The following is a 15,803-nucleotide window of genomic DNA, read 5'->3' as shown; positions in this document are numbered from 1 at the left end:
AACAAACTCAGATGGAGTGGAGTAATTAAGTGAAACAAAATCATTAGGCTGTTGCCTCGTTTCAGTCAGGCAGGGCTCTAGACTAACTTTTTGCCATGGGCGTACCGGTACGCCTAACTTTAAAAAGTTAGGCGTACCCGCACAAAAGTTAGGCGCACACAAATTTTATAATAATTTATATAATATAATGTGTTTTTCTGGATACACTGTGCTTTTTCAGCATTCAAAGATTGATGACACCGTGTCAGAGCACTGGCTATGAATTTCAGAAGGATCAGGCCTTAACTTAACAGAAAAGTTAGCAATAGTTCTTTTCCTATTACAGCTACATCCACTTCTGTCGTGCCTAGGCTGCTCACTAGGGCTGGGTATCATCACTGATTTCTATAATCCATTCGATTCCGGTTTTCAAAGTCCCGATTCGATTCAACTTAGCCTCAGACAGTCAGAAATATTATAATTCTGATCATTTATCAGTACTGACTTCATCAGAATTGTGAACATCACAGCAGATGCCTTTGTGTGAAAGTAACTGAGAATAAAACACAGAAAAACATGAAGGAGATTTTCCTGGTCTGGCTTTTTATAGCAGATAACCTTAAAAATATTCTACAATGTTCTGCATATAAAGTTTAAATTTCTTCAGTATTGAACAACAGAAAAAATAGGCTTTCTTGTCCGAGGTCATTTAAGTGAAAAAAAGAAAAAGAAAAGAAAAAGACAGCAGCCGACGGCGCTGTAAACAACGGTAGACTGGTGGGTAATAAGCGAATGAATAATACAGAAAACAGAGATTGGAGACGGGAAACTGTTCTTGAAGTACAGCGAGAGATAGAGAGAGAGCTAGCTGTGCATGGAGTGTGATTTTAATAGTCGTGGAAGCAAAACAGCAAAATTCATGACGACATTGATCAAATGTGAAGCGCAGTTTGCTGCTTCTTTTGCTGCTGGCTCGGTGAATTTTGGTTGGAGAGAGACAAAACCTGCAGCTCAGAATCAGCGCAAAAAGACGTAATCACAGCGCGGACCAGCGCATCAGAATCGCTAAGCTCCGACAGCGTGTCCGTCTACGGGCCGTCGGGTGAGAAAGCCGAGAAAGACAAAGCTGATTCTGATGCGTCGGTTCCGCTCCGTGTTTACGTCTTTGTGTGGAATCCGTGTACCTGCTCTCATTTACTGTTTGGTTGTTGTTGAAATGGTTTTGTGAGCTTTGATCTGAGAATCTGGCGTTTCTGGCAAAACACAGTTATATTTAAAAGTCGATTCAGGATTTAATGAATTGATATCGCTTTATTCAAGCTACTCACCTCCCACTTCCACCTGCACTTTCAACTGGACCACGGCCAATCAGAGAGGTCCCGCCCCTTACTATCTCTGATTGGTTTAGTCCACGATAGGGGCAAAATGTGTGTCTGTTGTTGACCACAGGGAAGGTTGCAGATTTTTTTTTTTTTTTTTTTTGCTACCCGAACAGTTGGTCGCACAGGTGCAACCAAATTTTTTTTTTAGTCGCACCACTGAAAAATTTGGTCGCATTTGCGACCAAATTGGTCGCACTCTAGAGCCCTGTCAGGCAAAAGAAAAATCCAACTTACGGTCCGAGAGGAGATCCTGGACGAGATGCCCCTTACCAGTAAGAGAGTGGATGTTTAATAGACTGCAGTTGATGCTGGAATTACCATGTGTGACAGTAGGCTTAGCTGCCCTAACAAGGTGGACCAGCACGTTGTGGGCAACACCCCGGTCAGTTTTACAGGGAGGACGACAAGTTTTGGACCAGATGGACACTATTGAGTTAGTGTCATTGGTATTGAAGTTTCGCTGGAGCCCACGGTGGATGTAGCTGCAGCTGGGCTTGAAAGCGATTGTACGTGTTTTGGTGTTTGTACGTGCTTTGTCTCTAGGGGCCACCGTAAATATATTTTTATTTATTCACGCCACATAAAATGCAATAAATCAATTATAAAATACAAAAAACAACTACTTAGATTTCAACTTTTAACTATTTAAATTTTCAGCTTTTTCTTTTAAACAAATTTAAAGTGAAACAACACAAAACACTGCAAACCACAACACAGTAAAATATAAATTCAAATATGCAAAACAAAAAGAAGATGCACATTCTCTGTCATACAGGCCTGGGATGATTTTTGGGAGAATGTTTTCCTGCTTGGAACTGTATACATAGGATTCAGTGCATGAATAAACTTTCTGAATCCTTTATCATCCGCAACTGAAAATAGTTGTGGATGATTACTATACCTTTCTAATGTGACGTTGTTGTCCCTGGCTCTCTCTCTCCCTCCCTCCCGCTCTGTTCCTGTGCTTCTGAGAGTGTAACTACCGGCCCTCCCCCCTCTGCTCAGCGCAAAGCACAAGGCTCGTGTGCGGAGTGAAGCGGGGAAAAATGCGACAGAGAGAGAGGGTGAGAGAAAGAAAAAAAAAAACGGCTCCCAATAAGGAGCCGGCTCACGTCGTTCACTTCAAAGGGTCGGCTCTAAGATCCATTTCGTTCACGACCAACACATCACTAGTGGTTAGCTTGGTGCAGCAGCACGGGGTGCTGTGGCTGCTTTAACCTCCTAGGACCTGGCGTCCACATATGTGGACATCACATTTTGGGTTATTTAGACCAAAATACTCAATTTTGCTCTACAAGGGCCTGATATCCACTTACGAGGACATTATACTGCTACTGTTCTATCAGAATTTTAAACGAATATCCTTGTATGTGGCTCTCATTTTTCTTAAAAACAAAAATAAGGTAAAAAAAAAATCTGGTAATTCTTTGTTTTTACATTCATCGGGCCCCAATATGCCCAAATATCAAAGGGAAATTAAAAATGCATGCCGTGGAACGGTTCGGGTCTTAGGAGGTTGAAGCTAAAAATGGGCAGAAAAGTCTCTGAAAAGTGTAGTAACTGTGATCAGCCTTTTACCATGAAGCTGCTTGTATTGTGGTAGTGATTTTTCAGCAGGAAGTGGAGGATTTAGATCATTTCTGACCATGTTGTTTCTGTTCATGTTCTGGACTGTGATTGGCTGCTGATTCAGAGGAACTCATTTTCAATGAAAGTGTCTATGTTGAGTCCCTGAATGCACCATAAGAACAAAAATCCATCGAACAAAAACTACCCAGCACATCTGAAGGGATTTATTCAGTCGTGGGTGCGGCCTCCATGGGTTCGTGTGGATTAGGATCCATGTAGTCCTGGTTGAACATGACGGTGTTGGCTCCCAATTTGAACCTGTGGATGGCAAGCAGGCTCTGCAGCACCTGCAGACACACAACATGCATGTTAGGGGTTGTTAAAAGCACCCACAATAATCAGATAAAAATTCGGAGAAATCTCTGTGTAAGGCCCAGGTGGACGATATATGATAACAAGTAAGACTGGTTTCTGAGTTTTACAGCTGGGGTGGACGAGGCTAAGCATCAGGCTTTCAAATGAATTAAAAGTCTGTGTGGGTCTTTGGTTGATTAATAGGCTGGTGTGAAAAATTGCTGCCACACCTCCCCCTCGGCCTGTGCTTCGAGGTTTCTGGTAGTTAGAATGACTCGGGGGTGTTGATTCATTTAAACTAACATAATCATCCTGCTGCAACCAGGTTTCTGTAAGGCAGAGTAAATCAATTTGTTGATCAATTATTAAGTCATGTACTAACAGAGACTTGGAGGAGAGAGACCTAATATTTAATAATCCACATTTCACTGTTTTACTCTTTGGTTCAGATGTGGATACTGTATTGTTCTTTCTTTGTGATTGTTTATGTTTAAGTTGTTTGTTTCTGGTTTTTAGTTTGTTTTTTGTCTGTTTGGGAGCTGACACAGTCTCTATGGAGACGGGTTTTTGGGGAAGTAGCAGGAGGAGAGAAGCTGCAGAGAGGCGTGTAAAACTGCAACTCTGCTTCCTGGTCCCAACTCTGGATAGTCATATTTTGGGGGGTTTAATAAATTTGTCCATATTTCTAGAAATGAGAGCTGCTCCATCCAAAGTGGGATGGATGCCGTCTCTCCTAACAAGACCAGGTTTCCTCCAGAAGGTTTGCCAGTTATCTATGAAGCCCACATCGTTTCTGGGACACCACTCAGACAGCCAGCAATTTAAGGAGAACATGTCTGTGAAGGTTCTCAGTCATCCACGTCATCGTAGTCTAAGGAGCTGTCATGGTCCTGAGTCTGGGGACTGAGTGTTTTGTGTTTCTTTATATTATTTTATGTTCTTGTTTATTCTGTTATGTCTTTTGTTTAGGTTTGCTATGTGTTAGAGTTTTGTTTTATGCCTGCCTATGTTCCCTCTGTCTGTCCATGGTGTCACTGTGTCTGCTCGTGAGTCTGTCTGTCTGTTAAGTTCAGTGTCTTGTCTGGTCCTCTGTGTCTGTAAGTTTCCTGTTTTATTCTGAAGGTCCTTGTCTTATGTGAGTGTGTTCAGTTTACATTTCCCTTGCCTCGTCAGCTGTGATTTCTCCGAGGTGTGTTCCTGTCCTGTCTCCCATCCCTTGATTACTGCTGCGTGCCTGTTGCTGGTTCGTCTGCGTTATATAGTGTTTTGTTCTCTGGTCTGCATTAATCTCCTCCGTCATCCTGAGTGGTTTCCCTGCGTCTGTCTGCATCTCTCTGTCCTTTTCCACGTTTGGTTATCATTTCATGGTTTGCTCTTTAGTTTTCCCAGTTTAGGTTTACCCAGTTCTGTTTTTCGCCACCCTTGCCTTGTATACTTTCCACCTCCTTTAATAAAGCTTCCTCACATCAGAAGTGCCTGCATTTTGGGTACTTTAACAATTCCACACAGCTCATCCTACGAGCCATGACAGGAGCTTGGAAAGACAAGCGTCTGGACTTCTTTGAGTTGCTTGAAAACGTTTCACCTCTCATCCGAGAAGCTTCTTCAGTTCTAAGGGTCAAATGGTTTGTGTTTAAATCTGGGACTCTCCACCATTTGACCCATAGAACTGAAGAAGCTTCTCGGATGAGAGGTGAAACGTCTTCAAGCAACTCAAAGAAGTCCAGACGCTTTTCTTTCCAAGCTCCTTAGATTAAGGAGAACATGCGGCTAAACATGTCACTCCTGGTCTGATTGGGGAGGGGACCAGAGAAAACTATAGAGTCCGACATTGTTTTGGCAAAGTTACACATGGATTCAATATTGATTTTAGTGACCTCCAATTGACGTAACCAGGTGTTCCGTCAATCGGCCGACGTGAATTATGATTTTACTGTATTTACGTTTACCCTTAGCCAGCAGTTTTACATTTCTGTCAATGTCGCCTGCTCTGGCCCCTGGAAGACAATTGACCATGGTTGCTGGTGTCTCTAGCTTCACATGTCTGAGAACAGAATCGCCAATTACCAGAGTGTGACCCCCGGCGGGTGTGTCACTAAGTGGGAAAAAACTGCTACACACATGAACAGGTTGGTGGTGTACCTGGGGCTTCTGTTTAAGACTATGCTTCTTCCTCACCGTCACCCAGCCGCCCTCTTTCCCCAGCTGCTTGGGGTCTGCCGAGGAACAGCTAGTGGGGCCTACGCTGTCTTTGGGTGCACCGCCTACAGGGGCCTGGCTAGCTACGGGTGTATCAAAGGTGCAAAGCCGAGTCTCCAATTCAGTGATCTTAGCCTCCAGAGCTGCAAATATGCTAAATTTGTTACAAGTATCCTTACTGTTAAAGGAGGCAGAGGAGTAACTAAACATCTGACACAATGAGCAGGAAAGTGCAGAAGGGACAGGTGAAGAGGCCATGCTGCTAGCGAGTTGGCTACGAGCTAAGCTAAGCTAGCAAAACTCAAAAGAGGCAGTGAGTGAATACTGTGAATGTAAATTACCGAGTGAATGCACAGAGAGTGAGCTTTGGATAAAGCATGTTCCACTGTTACCTTCTCCCTCCACATCTCGTCCAGCTCTTCTCTGAGCCCTTGGTATTTCTCCTGCTTCTTGTCTTCCTTCTTTTTGATGTTGATGTCATTGGGAACTGCTACATCGATCACTACAGCCGTCTTCTTCTGTTTGTCTACCACCACTACGTCTGGTTGGTCAGCCACCACCATTTTGTCTGTCTGTATCTGGAAGTCCCACAGGATCTTAGCTCGGTCATTCTCCACCACCCTTGGGGGCATCTCCCATTTTGACCTCGGGACTTCCAGGTTATACTCGGCACAGATGTTCCTGTACACTATGGCGGCCACTTGGTTATGGCGTTCCATGTATGCCCTGCCTGCTAGCATCTTGCACCCTGCTGTTATGTGCTGGATTGTCTCAGGAGCATCTTTACACAGCCTGCACCTGGGGTCTTGCCTGGTGTGATAGACCCCAGCCTCTATGGATCTTGTGCTCAGAGCTGCTTCCTGTGCTGCCATAATTAGTGCCTCCGTGCTGTCTTTCAGTCCAGCTTTGTCCAGCCACTGGTAGGATTTCTGGATGTCCTCTATCTGTCTTCTGTCTGGTACATGCCATGCAGTGGCCTGTCCTTCTATGATGGCTCCTCCTCTTTCTTGGGTTTCTGCTGCCTGAGGTATTCACTGAGCACACAATTGGCTGGGGCCATCTTCCTGATGTACTCATGGATGTTTGTTGTGTCATCCTGGACCGTGGTGCTGACACTCACCAGTCCCCGGCCTCCTTCCTTCTGCTTAGCGTACAGCCTCAGGCTGCTGGACTTGGGGTGAAAACCTCCATGCATGGTCAGTGGCTTCCATTTCCTCCTTTGGCCAGCTTAATATCCCAGCAGGATCAGTGGCAGGGCGTAGGTGTTGATTGCCCAGATCTTGTTGTTACCGTTCAGCTGACTCCTCAGGACTTGCCTGACCCTCTGCAGGCAGTGGTTGTGATTGCCCGTTTGCCTGTGGGATTCTCAGGTACTTGTAGGTGTCCTCCATGTCCGCTCATTTCTGATTGCCCTTTCCTCTCTTCGTTACTATCCAACTATACTCCATGAGTACATCAGGAAGATGGCCACAACTGACCACCTGTTCAGTGAATACCGAAGAAAGAAACAGGAGAAAGAAAAGAAGCAAGGGGTAAGAGGAGGGGCCATCATGGAAGGACAGCCCACTGCACGGAATGTACCACCGGCAGGTGGCTGACATCCAGAATCCTACCAGTGGCTGGACAAGGGAATTATGTGGTTACAGTTGCTCCAAGACAATACAAGTAACAGACTGAACTAAATACTGCAATATATTACAAAGTTTAAAAATTAAAAGAAATAGCTCAAATATACAAATAACTCAATTATAAATATCTAGAATATTACAGAGGAGCTCTGGGCACAAGATCCATAGAGCCTGGGGTCTATCACACCAGGCAAGACCCCAGGTGCAGGCTGTGTAAAGATGCCCCTGAGACAATCCAGCACATAACAGCAGGGTGCAGATGCTAGCAGGCAGGGCATACATGGAACGCCATAACCAAGTGGCCAGCATAGTGTACAGGAACATCTGTAACATCTGTGCTAGGAACCTACGGGACTTACAGATACAAATGGACAAACCAGCGATGGCTAACATAACAAACATGGTAGTAGTGGATAAGCAGAGGAAGAAGGCCAGGCTGAGAACTCGAGAATATGTGGAGGATGAAGGTAACAGTGCTAGTGCTAATTTGGAGAAACAGCACACACACACACGCATATATATATATATATATATATATATATATATATATATATATATATATATATATGTATATATTAGGGGTGCAACAATACTCGTATCGATATTGAACCGTTCGATACAGTGCTTTCGGTTCGGTACGCATATGTATCGAACAATACAAAATTTTTTATTTATTTTATCAACTTTCCTTCTGACGATGCTGTCTGTGTTGAGAGCTCAGTGGATCTGCGCTTGACAGTGCAGCCTAGGCGGAGTAGTCGAATGCAGATTCACTGAGCGCAGGGCAAGCTAGCGAGACAGAAGTTAAGCTCTCCTTGCAACATGACAAATTGAACCTCCCCCACCCTCATTCAGATCTGGCCTTTGGAACTATTTTGGTTTTCATGTGATGTATGACCCTGAAGGTAAGCGCGTCATGGACAAAAGTAAAACAGTATGTCGGATGTGCCACGCAATGCTCAATTACATTGGTGGGAACTAGTGCGTTAGCGCAGTTAGCTCGTTAACGTGTTGGCCGTCCAGCCCCACGTACGGGGCGATCCGCGGTAGCTCGTTAACGGAGATTTGCTGTGTTGTGGCGTTAACGTCATTTCAGATTAAGGCTGACAGCACTAGTGGGAACACAACGAATATGACTGCACATTTACGCCGACATCATCCTAGTGCAAAGACAAGTGGAAGCAGACAAAAACAACAAGCACGCATGCTACAAACTTTACCCGAGTCATTTAGACAGCCGTTAGCACATGATTCTCCTTATGGGGACCTGATATGTTTAATATGCTGCTGAGAATATAGCCCAGAAGAAGCGTATAGTATAGCTTTTATTTTGGAAAGAACCATTTCTCTGTAATAAACTCTCTTTTCCAAAGACGAGTGATTTCTCCATCAGATAGATTTATTTTTTTTATTACTTTAAAATTTCAATTTAAAAACTGTACTTTTGAGTTAAAATATATATTTATAATTTTAATAAATGACAAATTAAAAAAGCATATCAGGTCCCCATAAGGAGAATCATGTGCTAACGGCTGTCTAAATGACTCGGGTAAAGTTTGTAGCATGCGTGCTTGTTGTTTTTGTCTGCTTCCACTTGTCTTTGCACTAGGATGATGTTGGAGTAAATGTGCAGTCATATTCGTTGTGTTCCCACTAGTGCTGTCAGCCTTAATCTCGTTAAAATGACATTAAAGCCATAACGCGGCAAATCTCCGTTAACGAGTTACCGGGGATTGCGGGCTGGACGGCGTCAACACGTTAACAAGCTAACTATGCTAACGCACTAGTTCCCACCAATTGAGCATTGCATAGCACATCCGACATACTGTTTTACTTTTGTCCATGACGCGCTTACCATCAGGGTCATACTTCACATGAAAACCAAGATAGTTCCAAATGCCAGATCTGAATGAGGGTGGGGGAGGTTCAATTTGCCATGTTGCAACGAGCTTAGCTTCTGTCTTGCTAGCTTGCGCTGCGCTCAGTGAATCTGCATGAATTAAAAATTTTGTATTGTTCGATACATATGCGTACCGAACCGAAAGCACTGTATCGAACGGTTCAATAGCGATACGAGTATCGTTGCACCCCTAATGTGTGTGTATATATATATATATATATATATAGATAGATAGATAGATAGATAGATAGATATGATTTTGTCTGACTGTATTCTTTTATTCCTTTTTTTATATCTATTCTTGTTCTGTTCATTGCACATGTTATAAGGACAATAAAGATATTCTGATTCCATTACTGAAGCAGCGTGGAATCACCCTGACAGAGGACAAAAGGCAGAAACATCCAAAGAGGAGCTTTGAATGTCCTTCTGGAAGCCTGGAGAGCTATTTCTGAAGATCCTCGTAGAGATGAGAGAGCTGCTTAGAGAGTTCAGATGGAGCTGAAGGATGAAGCTGCTCACACCAACTATTCACTTTCAAGCTCGTTACAATCATTCAAACTCATTTACTGTATTCCACATACGTTTGCACAGATTTCAATAAATCACCGCATCTATTCTTAGCTATCCTAAGAATGACTCAAGAGTTTTGCTTAGTACAGTAAGTTTGTTCTTTAGTGTTGCACATAAACCCGACCAGGTGACAGCCAGCAGCAGGGAGCAGTCCATTGTCTCTCCATGGACCATGCTTCTACTTTAATATGTTAATCTTAATGTCACTTTATTAGCTCTTCATACACCAAAGTACATGGTGATATCACATCACACACAACGACATCACTGCAAAAAGAAAACGCACAACATAGTTCATGAATGACTCTGTTACCGCAGCAACAGTAAGGCACTTAGAATAAGAGTCCAGACTGAGCTATGAGGAGGAAACAGAAAGCACATGAAGGCTCGCCCCTGATTGGCTAAAAGAGACAAGTCAAGTAAGGTTTGAGTTTCAGGCAAGAGGAGGGCTGAACAGTTTGTTGTATTCTTCCTCAAAGGAGACTCTCTTCAGACGCTCCAGAGACAGCAGAGTGAGACCGCCCTACATACAACACGTCACATCACATGACATGAGGCACGTCACATCACATGACATGGGACACAACACACATACGACAACACAGACAGAAGGAAACAGAATCATATGAGTTGTTTGTTACATGTACACAACATATCTTATACATGTGCAAGGGTTTAAATATTTCTAAATAAACGTGTTTGTGCAGTAGTCTGACCAGCAGGTGGCAGCAGTGGAAGCCTTCACATACTTACCCAGGTGAAGATGGAAAAGAAGGAGAAAACAATGGTTGCTCTGGCTGCGTCGGCTCCTTCGTTTAGAGGATTGTCCTCTTTTTTAGAGACCTGCCACTGATTGGCCAGAAAACAGAAGCCCACAAACCAGATGAAGGCCCATAGAGCTGCACACAGCACGGAGGAACCACATTTAACAAAATGCACAAAACACACGTGCCTAATCCCACCGACTCCAAAGCACAGGAGATGGACACTCACCTGACACTACAATGTCAGCCATGACGGCCTTCTTCCTGTCCTTCACGCCGCTGATCTGGGGGAAGTAAACATCCAGTGCCAGGAAAGCAGCGCTGCATAGGAACCCCAATGTTCCCATGGTGATGCCATAGTTGCAGGCGTTCTGGTTGCGGTTGAAGATGCAATACGGCTCCACCTCCTCTGGCCTGTTGACATAGCCCTCGTTAGCAACGCAGCCGAGGATGACGATGGAGAAGAGCTGGAGCGAGGAAGTAAAGTTTATTAATAAGCAAGTTTAAACACAGCTTTTACTGATCAAAGTGTACTGACCTTGTTAGAATGTAATTTTATATTTAAGGCTATATATCTCATAATTTGTTCGTTTTGCCTCTGAAAACACTACATCCACATGAACAGAATTTCCCTTTTGGGGCATGGTAATGAGAGTGTCATCTCCACATAAGGAGATGTCCAGAAAGGCGCAGAAGAAGAAACATGAGCCGACGTCAGATGTCAAGGCCACGCTCAACAGTTTTGACCAATCATGTTAACGTTCTGTTTCTGTGACCCGCAGGAACACTGTTTACTGGCTGGGTGTGGGGCTCTTTCTTTCTTTTGGGTTTCCTGAGTGACCAAAGAGACACAGCAGCCATTTTTATCTTGAACCTTTATCTGCTTAATATTTTTTTTATAAATGCACTTTGAGCATATTTGTCTTCTCTCTCAAAAATAAATCCAACAACCTATAAACGTGCATGAAATTACATATTACATGAAAAAGCAAACGCAGACACGGAACCATTACCAGGCCATCAACAGAGGACAGCAGGGGGCAGACAGAGTTTCAGCGGGAACAGCCAATGGGAGATCAGTGGCTCAAAGAGAGAAATGGTGGATTCTTTGAGGCACACAGAATGTCTTTTTCCATGGCCTCTCCGAACTCCTCCCACACAGGAGTTTTTGCGTTGGCCACTGCCCAAGCCGCTTTCTGCTAGGCTTGTCGGTACCTATCGACTGCTTTCGAAGTCCCACAGGCTAACCGAGCTCCATACAGCTCCTTCTGCATGATGGACTCCACCACCTTGTGGATGCAGCTCAGTGCAGCAGCTCCAGCAATGTGCTGAACATGGTCCATTTGGACTCAATGTCCTCAGTCTGCCTTGGAATGCTGTCGAAGCTTTACCGGAAGACGGAGGTGAAGATCCTGTGGACTGGGGTCTCTCCCAAGCAAAATCTCGGGTGTGGGAGGAGTTTGGTGAGGCAATGAAAAAAAAACTAAACTGGAACATAAAAAAACCCAAATCTATTAGCAGCAACCAACCAACCCAGTGATGTCACACTGTGCTGTAACACAAGATGGCACTAATCACGTTTTAAAAATGTTAAGCACTTATTTTTTTAGATCCAGCAGAGTTATCTATGTCAGTTTTTGAGAGCAGGACTGCTTGGTGTGAATTTGCTTTTATCAGAGATAGCAAAAGTAGGAACATTCTTTATTTAAGTCGAAGTACAGCAGCACCATTGCTGGAGCTGCTGTACTTCTACTGGAGCTGTTGGAGTATTTTGAAACTGTGTTAAAAAAATACTCCAGTAAAAGTTTAAGTACCGAAGCAACTTTTTTACTCAAGTAAAAGTTTAGGTTTAAAGTACAGATTTAACAACATGAGGACTTCCATGTGAGCTTTAAATGAGCATCCTTCCTTTGACTCTAAGCTCTCTGCTTCCTCTCCTGTCCTTCTTTCTTATCTTTCTCCATCTCTGAGTGAACGTAGCGCTCTGTCTTTTCTGACAAATAAGCAGCTGGACTTTAGCTGCAGCACACTGTGGGACAAACTACACGCACACAGTTTGTGTGTTTGCTGATGTTTGTTGAGCTGATTTGATTTGATTTGATTTGACAGTGTTTGAGGTGAGCTGAGAACACTTTATCATCCGTGGTATCAGTCAGAATCAGCTTTCTATTTTCACCTGACTATTATGTGAGCAGCAGATCACTGTTAACAGTTTCGGTGCTATGAATGGCTCTGAGGCCCGACTGAAACAGTTCCTGTTTCTTGCCTGAGCTGGGACCCGACGGCTGTTGTAAAATGAAAGTTAACTTAGCAACAGGACGGTATGTCCTTGGCATCAAGGTTTGATGTTTTTGTGCCATGGCTGGATTCTGGAGGCAGAGTGGGCATGATCACATGCAGTCTGATGACTTCCTCAAAGAAAGCACTGCAGTCATTAAAAATGCTAACAACACAGCGCAGCTCGAGTGGATACACGGCTCCTGTCACACTTTAATACATTTATACAAAGACGATCACAGTTTTGGAGAATGTTTTATTTGTGGTCCTTGAATAGCGTCTGCAGATCTGCAAATATTTCACATCAGAAACCTGTTAATAAAGGAAGGTTTTCAGCTTTTAAACAATCAATCATGTGCAGCTGGACCTAACAGAGCTCCATGTGACCTTTAACCAGCAAGCAGCTGTTACCCTGCAGCATACACCTCCCAGCTCCACAATTACCTCTTCCATCCTGTGCTATGGAGGCGTGGAGGACTGCATGTTTCTATCCAATCACGGCAGTCTCTCTCCTGAGCTGTCCAATCAGAGTGGCTGCAGAGTCAAACAGTGAGGTTTTGTTTGAGCAGTCTTGTGTTGAGCCTCAGGAATTTTAACACCAATCTCATGACTGAATCACACAGGACTCTCAGGACCCAGCAGCCAGTAAAGTGACAGCTGACCCCAAACAGAGAGAGAACCGACCAGAACCAGAGCCACTCAGTCACACATTAACACAAAGGCTGATCACTTAAACAACAGAACAGGCAGACATTTGTGAAGATGCTGATCTCCTGAAGTTTTACTTCCATCATCTCTCAGGTCAGAGGCACATCAGAGGAGGATGGACATCAGCAGACCAGGTGGACCCAGACTCACCTGAACTGGATCAGAACCACAGATCTAAGAGGTTCTGTCAAACCTCAGACTTCATTCAGAATTCGGACAATTCGGGACTCCATTAAAGTTTTTTCTGCCTCACTTGGCTGGATTTACTCTAACCTGTCAGACATTCATCCCCCTGCTGGAGGGAGCTTAAAACACGTGTTGGGGAACATGCGGGGCATGTTTTGAGAGGAAGGCATTCAGGGAGGGGGCCAGGCACCAGCGCGGGTGTGAGACTGTGCGTTCAGCAGATGAGACTCTGAGAGAATGTGTAGCCCACATTGTCAAACTCACCTGAACGCTCTAGGATAAAACAGGTGAGCCTGTCACATGACACCACAGCTTCTTGGATCTGATTGGATGGCACCGTGAGACCTCTCAGGTTTGTCCATAACACTAATGATTGGTTTGTTTAGAGACCCATCTATGACATAATTATGACATCACAGGACTTACCCAGCACAGGATCCTAACGACGGTCTGCGGCTGCCTGATGAAGGTCGCAGGGTCGAACGCTCCGCCGGCCTTCCCCGCCCCGTACGCCTGGAAACCGTCCATCCACTTCCTCTTCCTCAGACCAGCTCAGACCACTGCAGTCCACCTCAACCCTCCAGAACCCAGCCAAGTCCAGTTAGTCGCAAACAGACTGGTCCCAGTTCACTGCATCAGGACAGGCCCAGTCAGACCAGTAGGCTCAGTTGGTTTGGGTGTGCCTCTCTCTTCTTCTTCTCTGCTGTTATAAACTACTCTGTAATCTGCAGTAATCCTCTTCATCCTCCCTCACTGCACAACAGCCTTTAGCTCCCCCCACACCGACTCACAGGGTGGGCACCGCTGCACCAATCAGAGGAAGCGGCCACAGCTATCCAATCATAGTGAAGGAGGCGTTACTCTGCCTGAGAGGAGGAGCTGCCTGCGAGGCAGACCTCAGGGCGGAAAACTACTCATGTCTGTCTCCTCTTTCCTTCCTTCCTTCCTTCCTTCCTTCCTTCCCAGTAGCTTTGTAAATCCCAGCGATTAGAGGTTTGCGGTGATGAACTCACAGACCGGGATATCATGGCGGCGGCTCTGAGGAAGACCTCCCATCTTCATTGTCCAGTCTGGAGATTAACCATCAGCTTGATTGTCCCTGATGGTGTGGTTGAGGGGTGGGGGGTAGCTGTGACCCCTGTGAAGGCCTCATTAATTAAAAGTACATCTGCAGAGCAACATCTGCTCCTAACCCTAACACCGCCTGTCTCAGGGAACCTCACTGAGCTCCATTCCTGACCTGAGTACAGCCCAGCCCCAGACCATCACCCACTGAAACATCTGGAGCTTCACAGAACCCAAAAACCACAAAAACATCTGGTTTCAACCTGCAGAAGCTGGTCTCCTCAGTTCAATCAGAGCTGTGGCCTGAACAGCTACAAGTTTTTTATATTTAATGATTGTTTTGATCTTTACTCTTTGACCCTGAACCAGCAGCGATGCTGCAGCTGAGAGAATAAAGACTCCGAGTTTCCTCTCATTCGTTCATGTGCAGCTTGTTCCTGAAAGCAGGAAATGAAGCTCCAGCTGCTCAGACTGAACATCCATGTGATCGTGCGCTGATCCAGACCATGGTTCTGATCTGCTGCAAACACACACCTGAGTATCTGTTCAACCAATCACATTGATTCACTCTGATCTGCGACATACTGCAGCGAGTTCCACTTTAAAGTCTGAGCGCTCTGATGGGGGACGCTGTCAGAGTGGCTGTAAGCATCACAAGAACTTTTTTCTGCCTTGGTCTGTATCAGCTGTTCCTCTGATGATGTCGCCTTGTTTGATGTGAGCATGCTCACCACGGTGACCCCTGTTAACCCCTGAATCAGGCTTTAGGCTTGGTCAGACAGCACAAAGAAAGCCTGGGTGAAGTTTCAGTTCAGGGTGACTGAGTGTCCTCACAACGGAGGAGAACAAGTGTGTGTGTGTGTGTGTGTGTGTGTGTGTGTGTGTGTGTTAATAGGATCAGTGGGAGCTTCGTGTGTCATCTCATTCTTATTTCCTGTTTGTTTGTTTACAGATGGAGACGTTTGTTGTTGAGTTTTACTGAAAGTGAACTTTATTGATAAACATGTTGCAGTGCAGACATTTATTAAGGTGTCGATCAATAATCAGAGCACCTCCCGCTTCATCAGTGATCATGTGACACTCGGTGTTATTCAGTCATAAGACCTTCAGACAAACGCTGCTCATCCTCATCATCGTCTTCATCTTTGGGGAGACGAGTTCGCCTGAAGAAACCAAGCTGCACACACACACACACGCACACACATTTTACATGTGAACA

The 15,803-nt window shown here is 44.8% G+C and overlaps 1 protein-coding gene across 2 annotated transcripts; it reads right to left on the bottom strand.

Annotated features, from left to right (window-relative positions):
- Window positions 1-561: 561 nt before the first annotated feature.
- Window positions 562-14,481, bottom strand: syngr1a (synaptogyrin 1a). Of its 2 annotated transcripts, none has more exons than XM_084924872.1 (4): window positions 13,946-14,481; window positions 10,578-10,815; window positions 10,338-10,483; window positions 562-3,277 (listed from the first exon to the last, which is right to left on the bottom strand). In XM_084924872.1, the coding sequence occupies exons 1-4, from the start codon at window positions 14,045-14,047 to the stop codon at window positions 3,155-3,157; spliced, it is 609 nt and encodes a 202-aa protein (XP_084780998.1). In that variant the 5' UTR covers window positions 14,048-14,481; the 3' UTR covers window positions 562-3,154. The 2 variants fall into 2 exon arrangements, with proteins under 2 accessions (XP_084780998.1, XP_084780999.1); XM_084924873.1 differs by lacking the exon at window positions 562-3,277 and adding an exon at window positions 9,776-10,107 and having other exon boundaries at window positions 13,946-14,453.
- Window positions 14,482-15,803: the final 1,322 nt, after the last annotated feature.

Source organism: Perissodus microlepis, chromosome 4 (genome assembly GCF_051167445.1).
Source record: "Perissodus microlepis isolate ML-2025 ecotype Zambia chromosome 4, ASM5116744v1, whole genome shotgun sequence".
NCBI classification, from domain to species: domain Eukaryota; kingdom Metazoa; phylum Chordata; class Actinopteri; order Cichliformes; family Cichlidae; genus Perissodus; species Perissodus microlepis.
Note: the sequence above shows the minus strand (reverse complement) of the source record. Positions and strands in the feature narration are given on the sequence as shown.

Excerpts from the sequence above, each read along its gene's own strand:
- syngr1a (XM_084924872.1), bottom strand. The coding sequence starts at position 14,047 with ATGGACGGTTTCCAGGCGTACGGGGCGGGGAAGGCCGGCGGAGCGTTC. Across the intron at positions 10,484-10,577 it reads GGCTGACATTGTAGTGTCAG|CTCTATGGGCCTTCATCTGG; the intron begins GTGAGTGTCCAT and ends TGCTGTGTGCAG. Across the intron at positions 3,278-10,337 it reads TCTTTTCCATCTTCACCTGG|GTGCTGCAGAGCCTGCTTGC; the intron begins GTAAGTATGTGA and ends GTGTGTCTGCAG.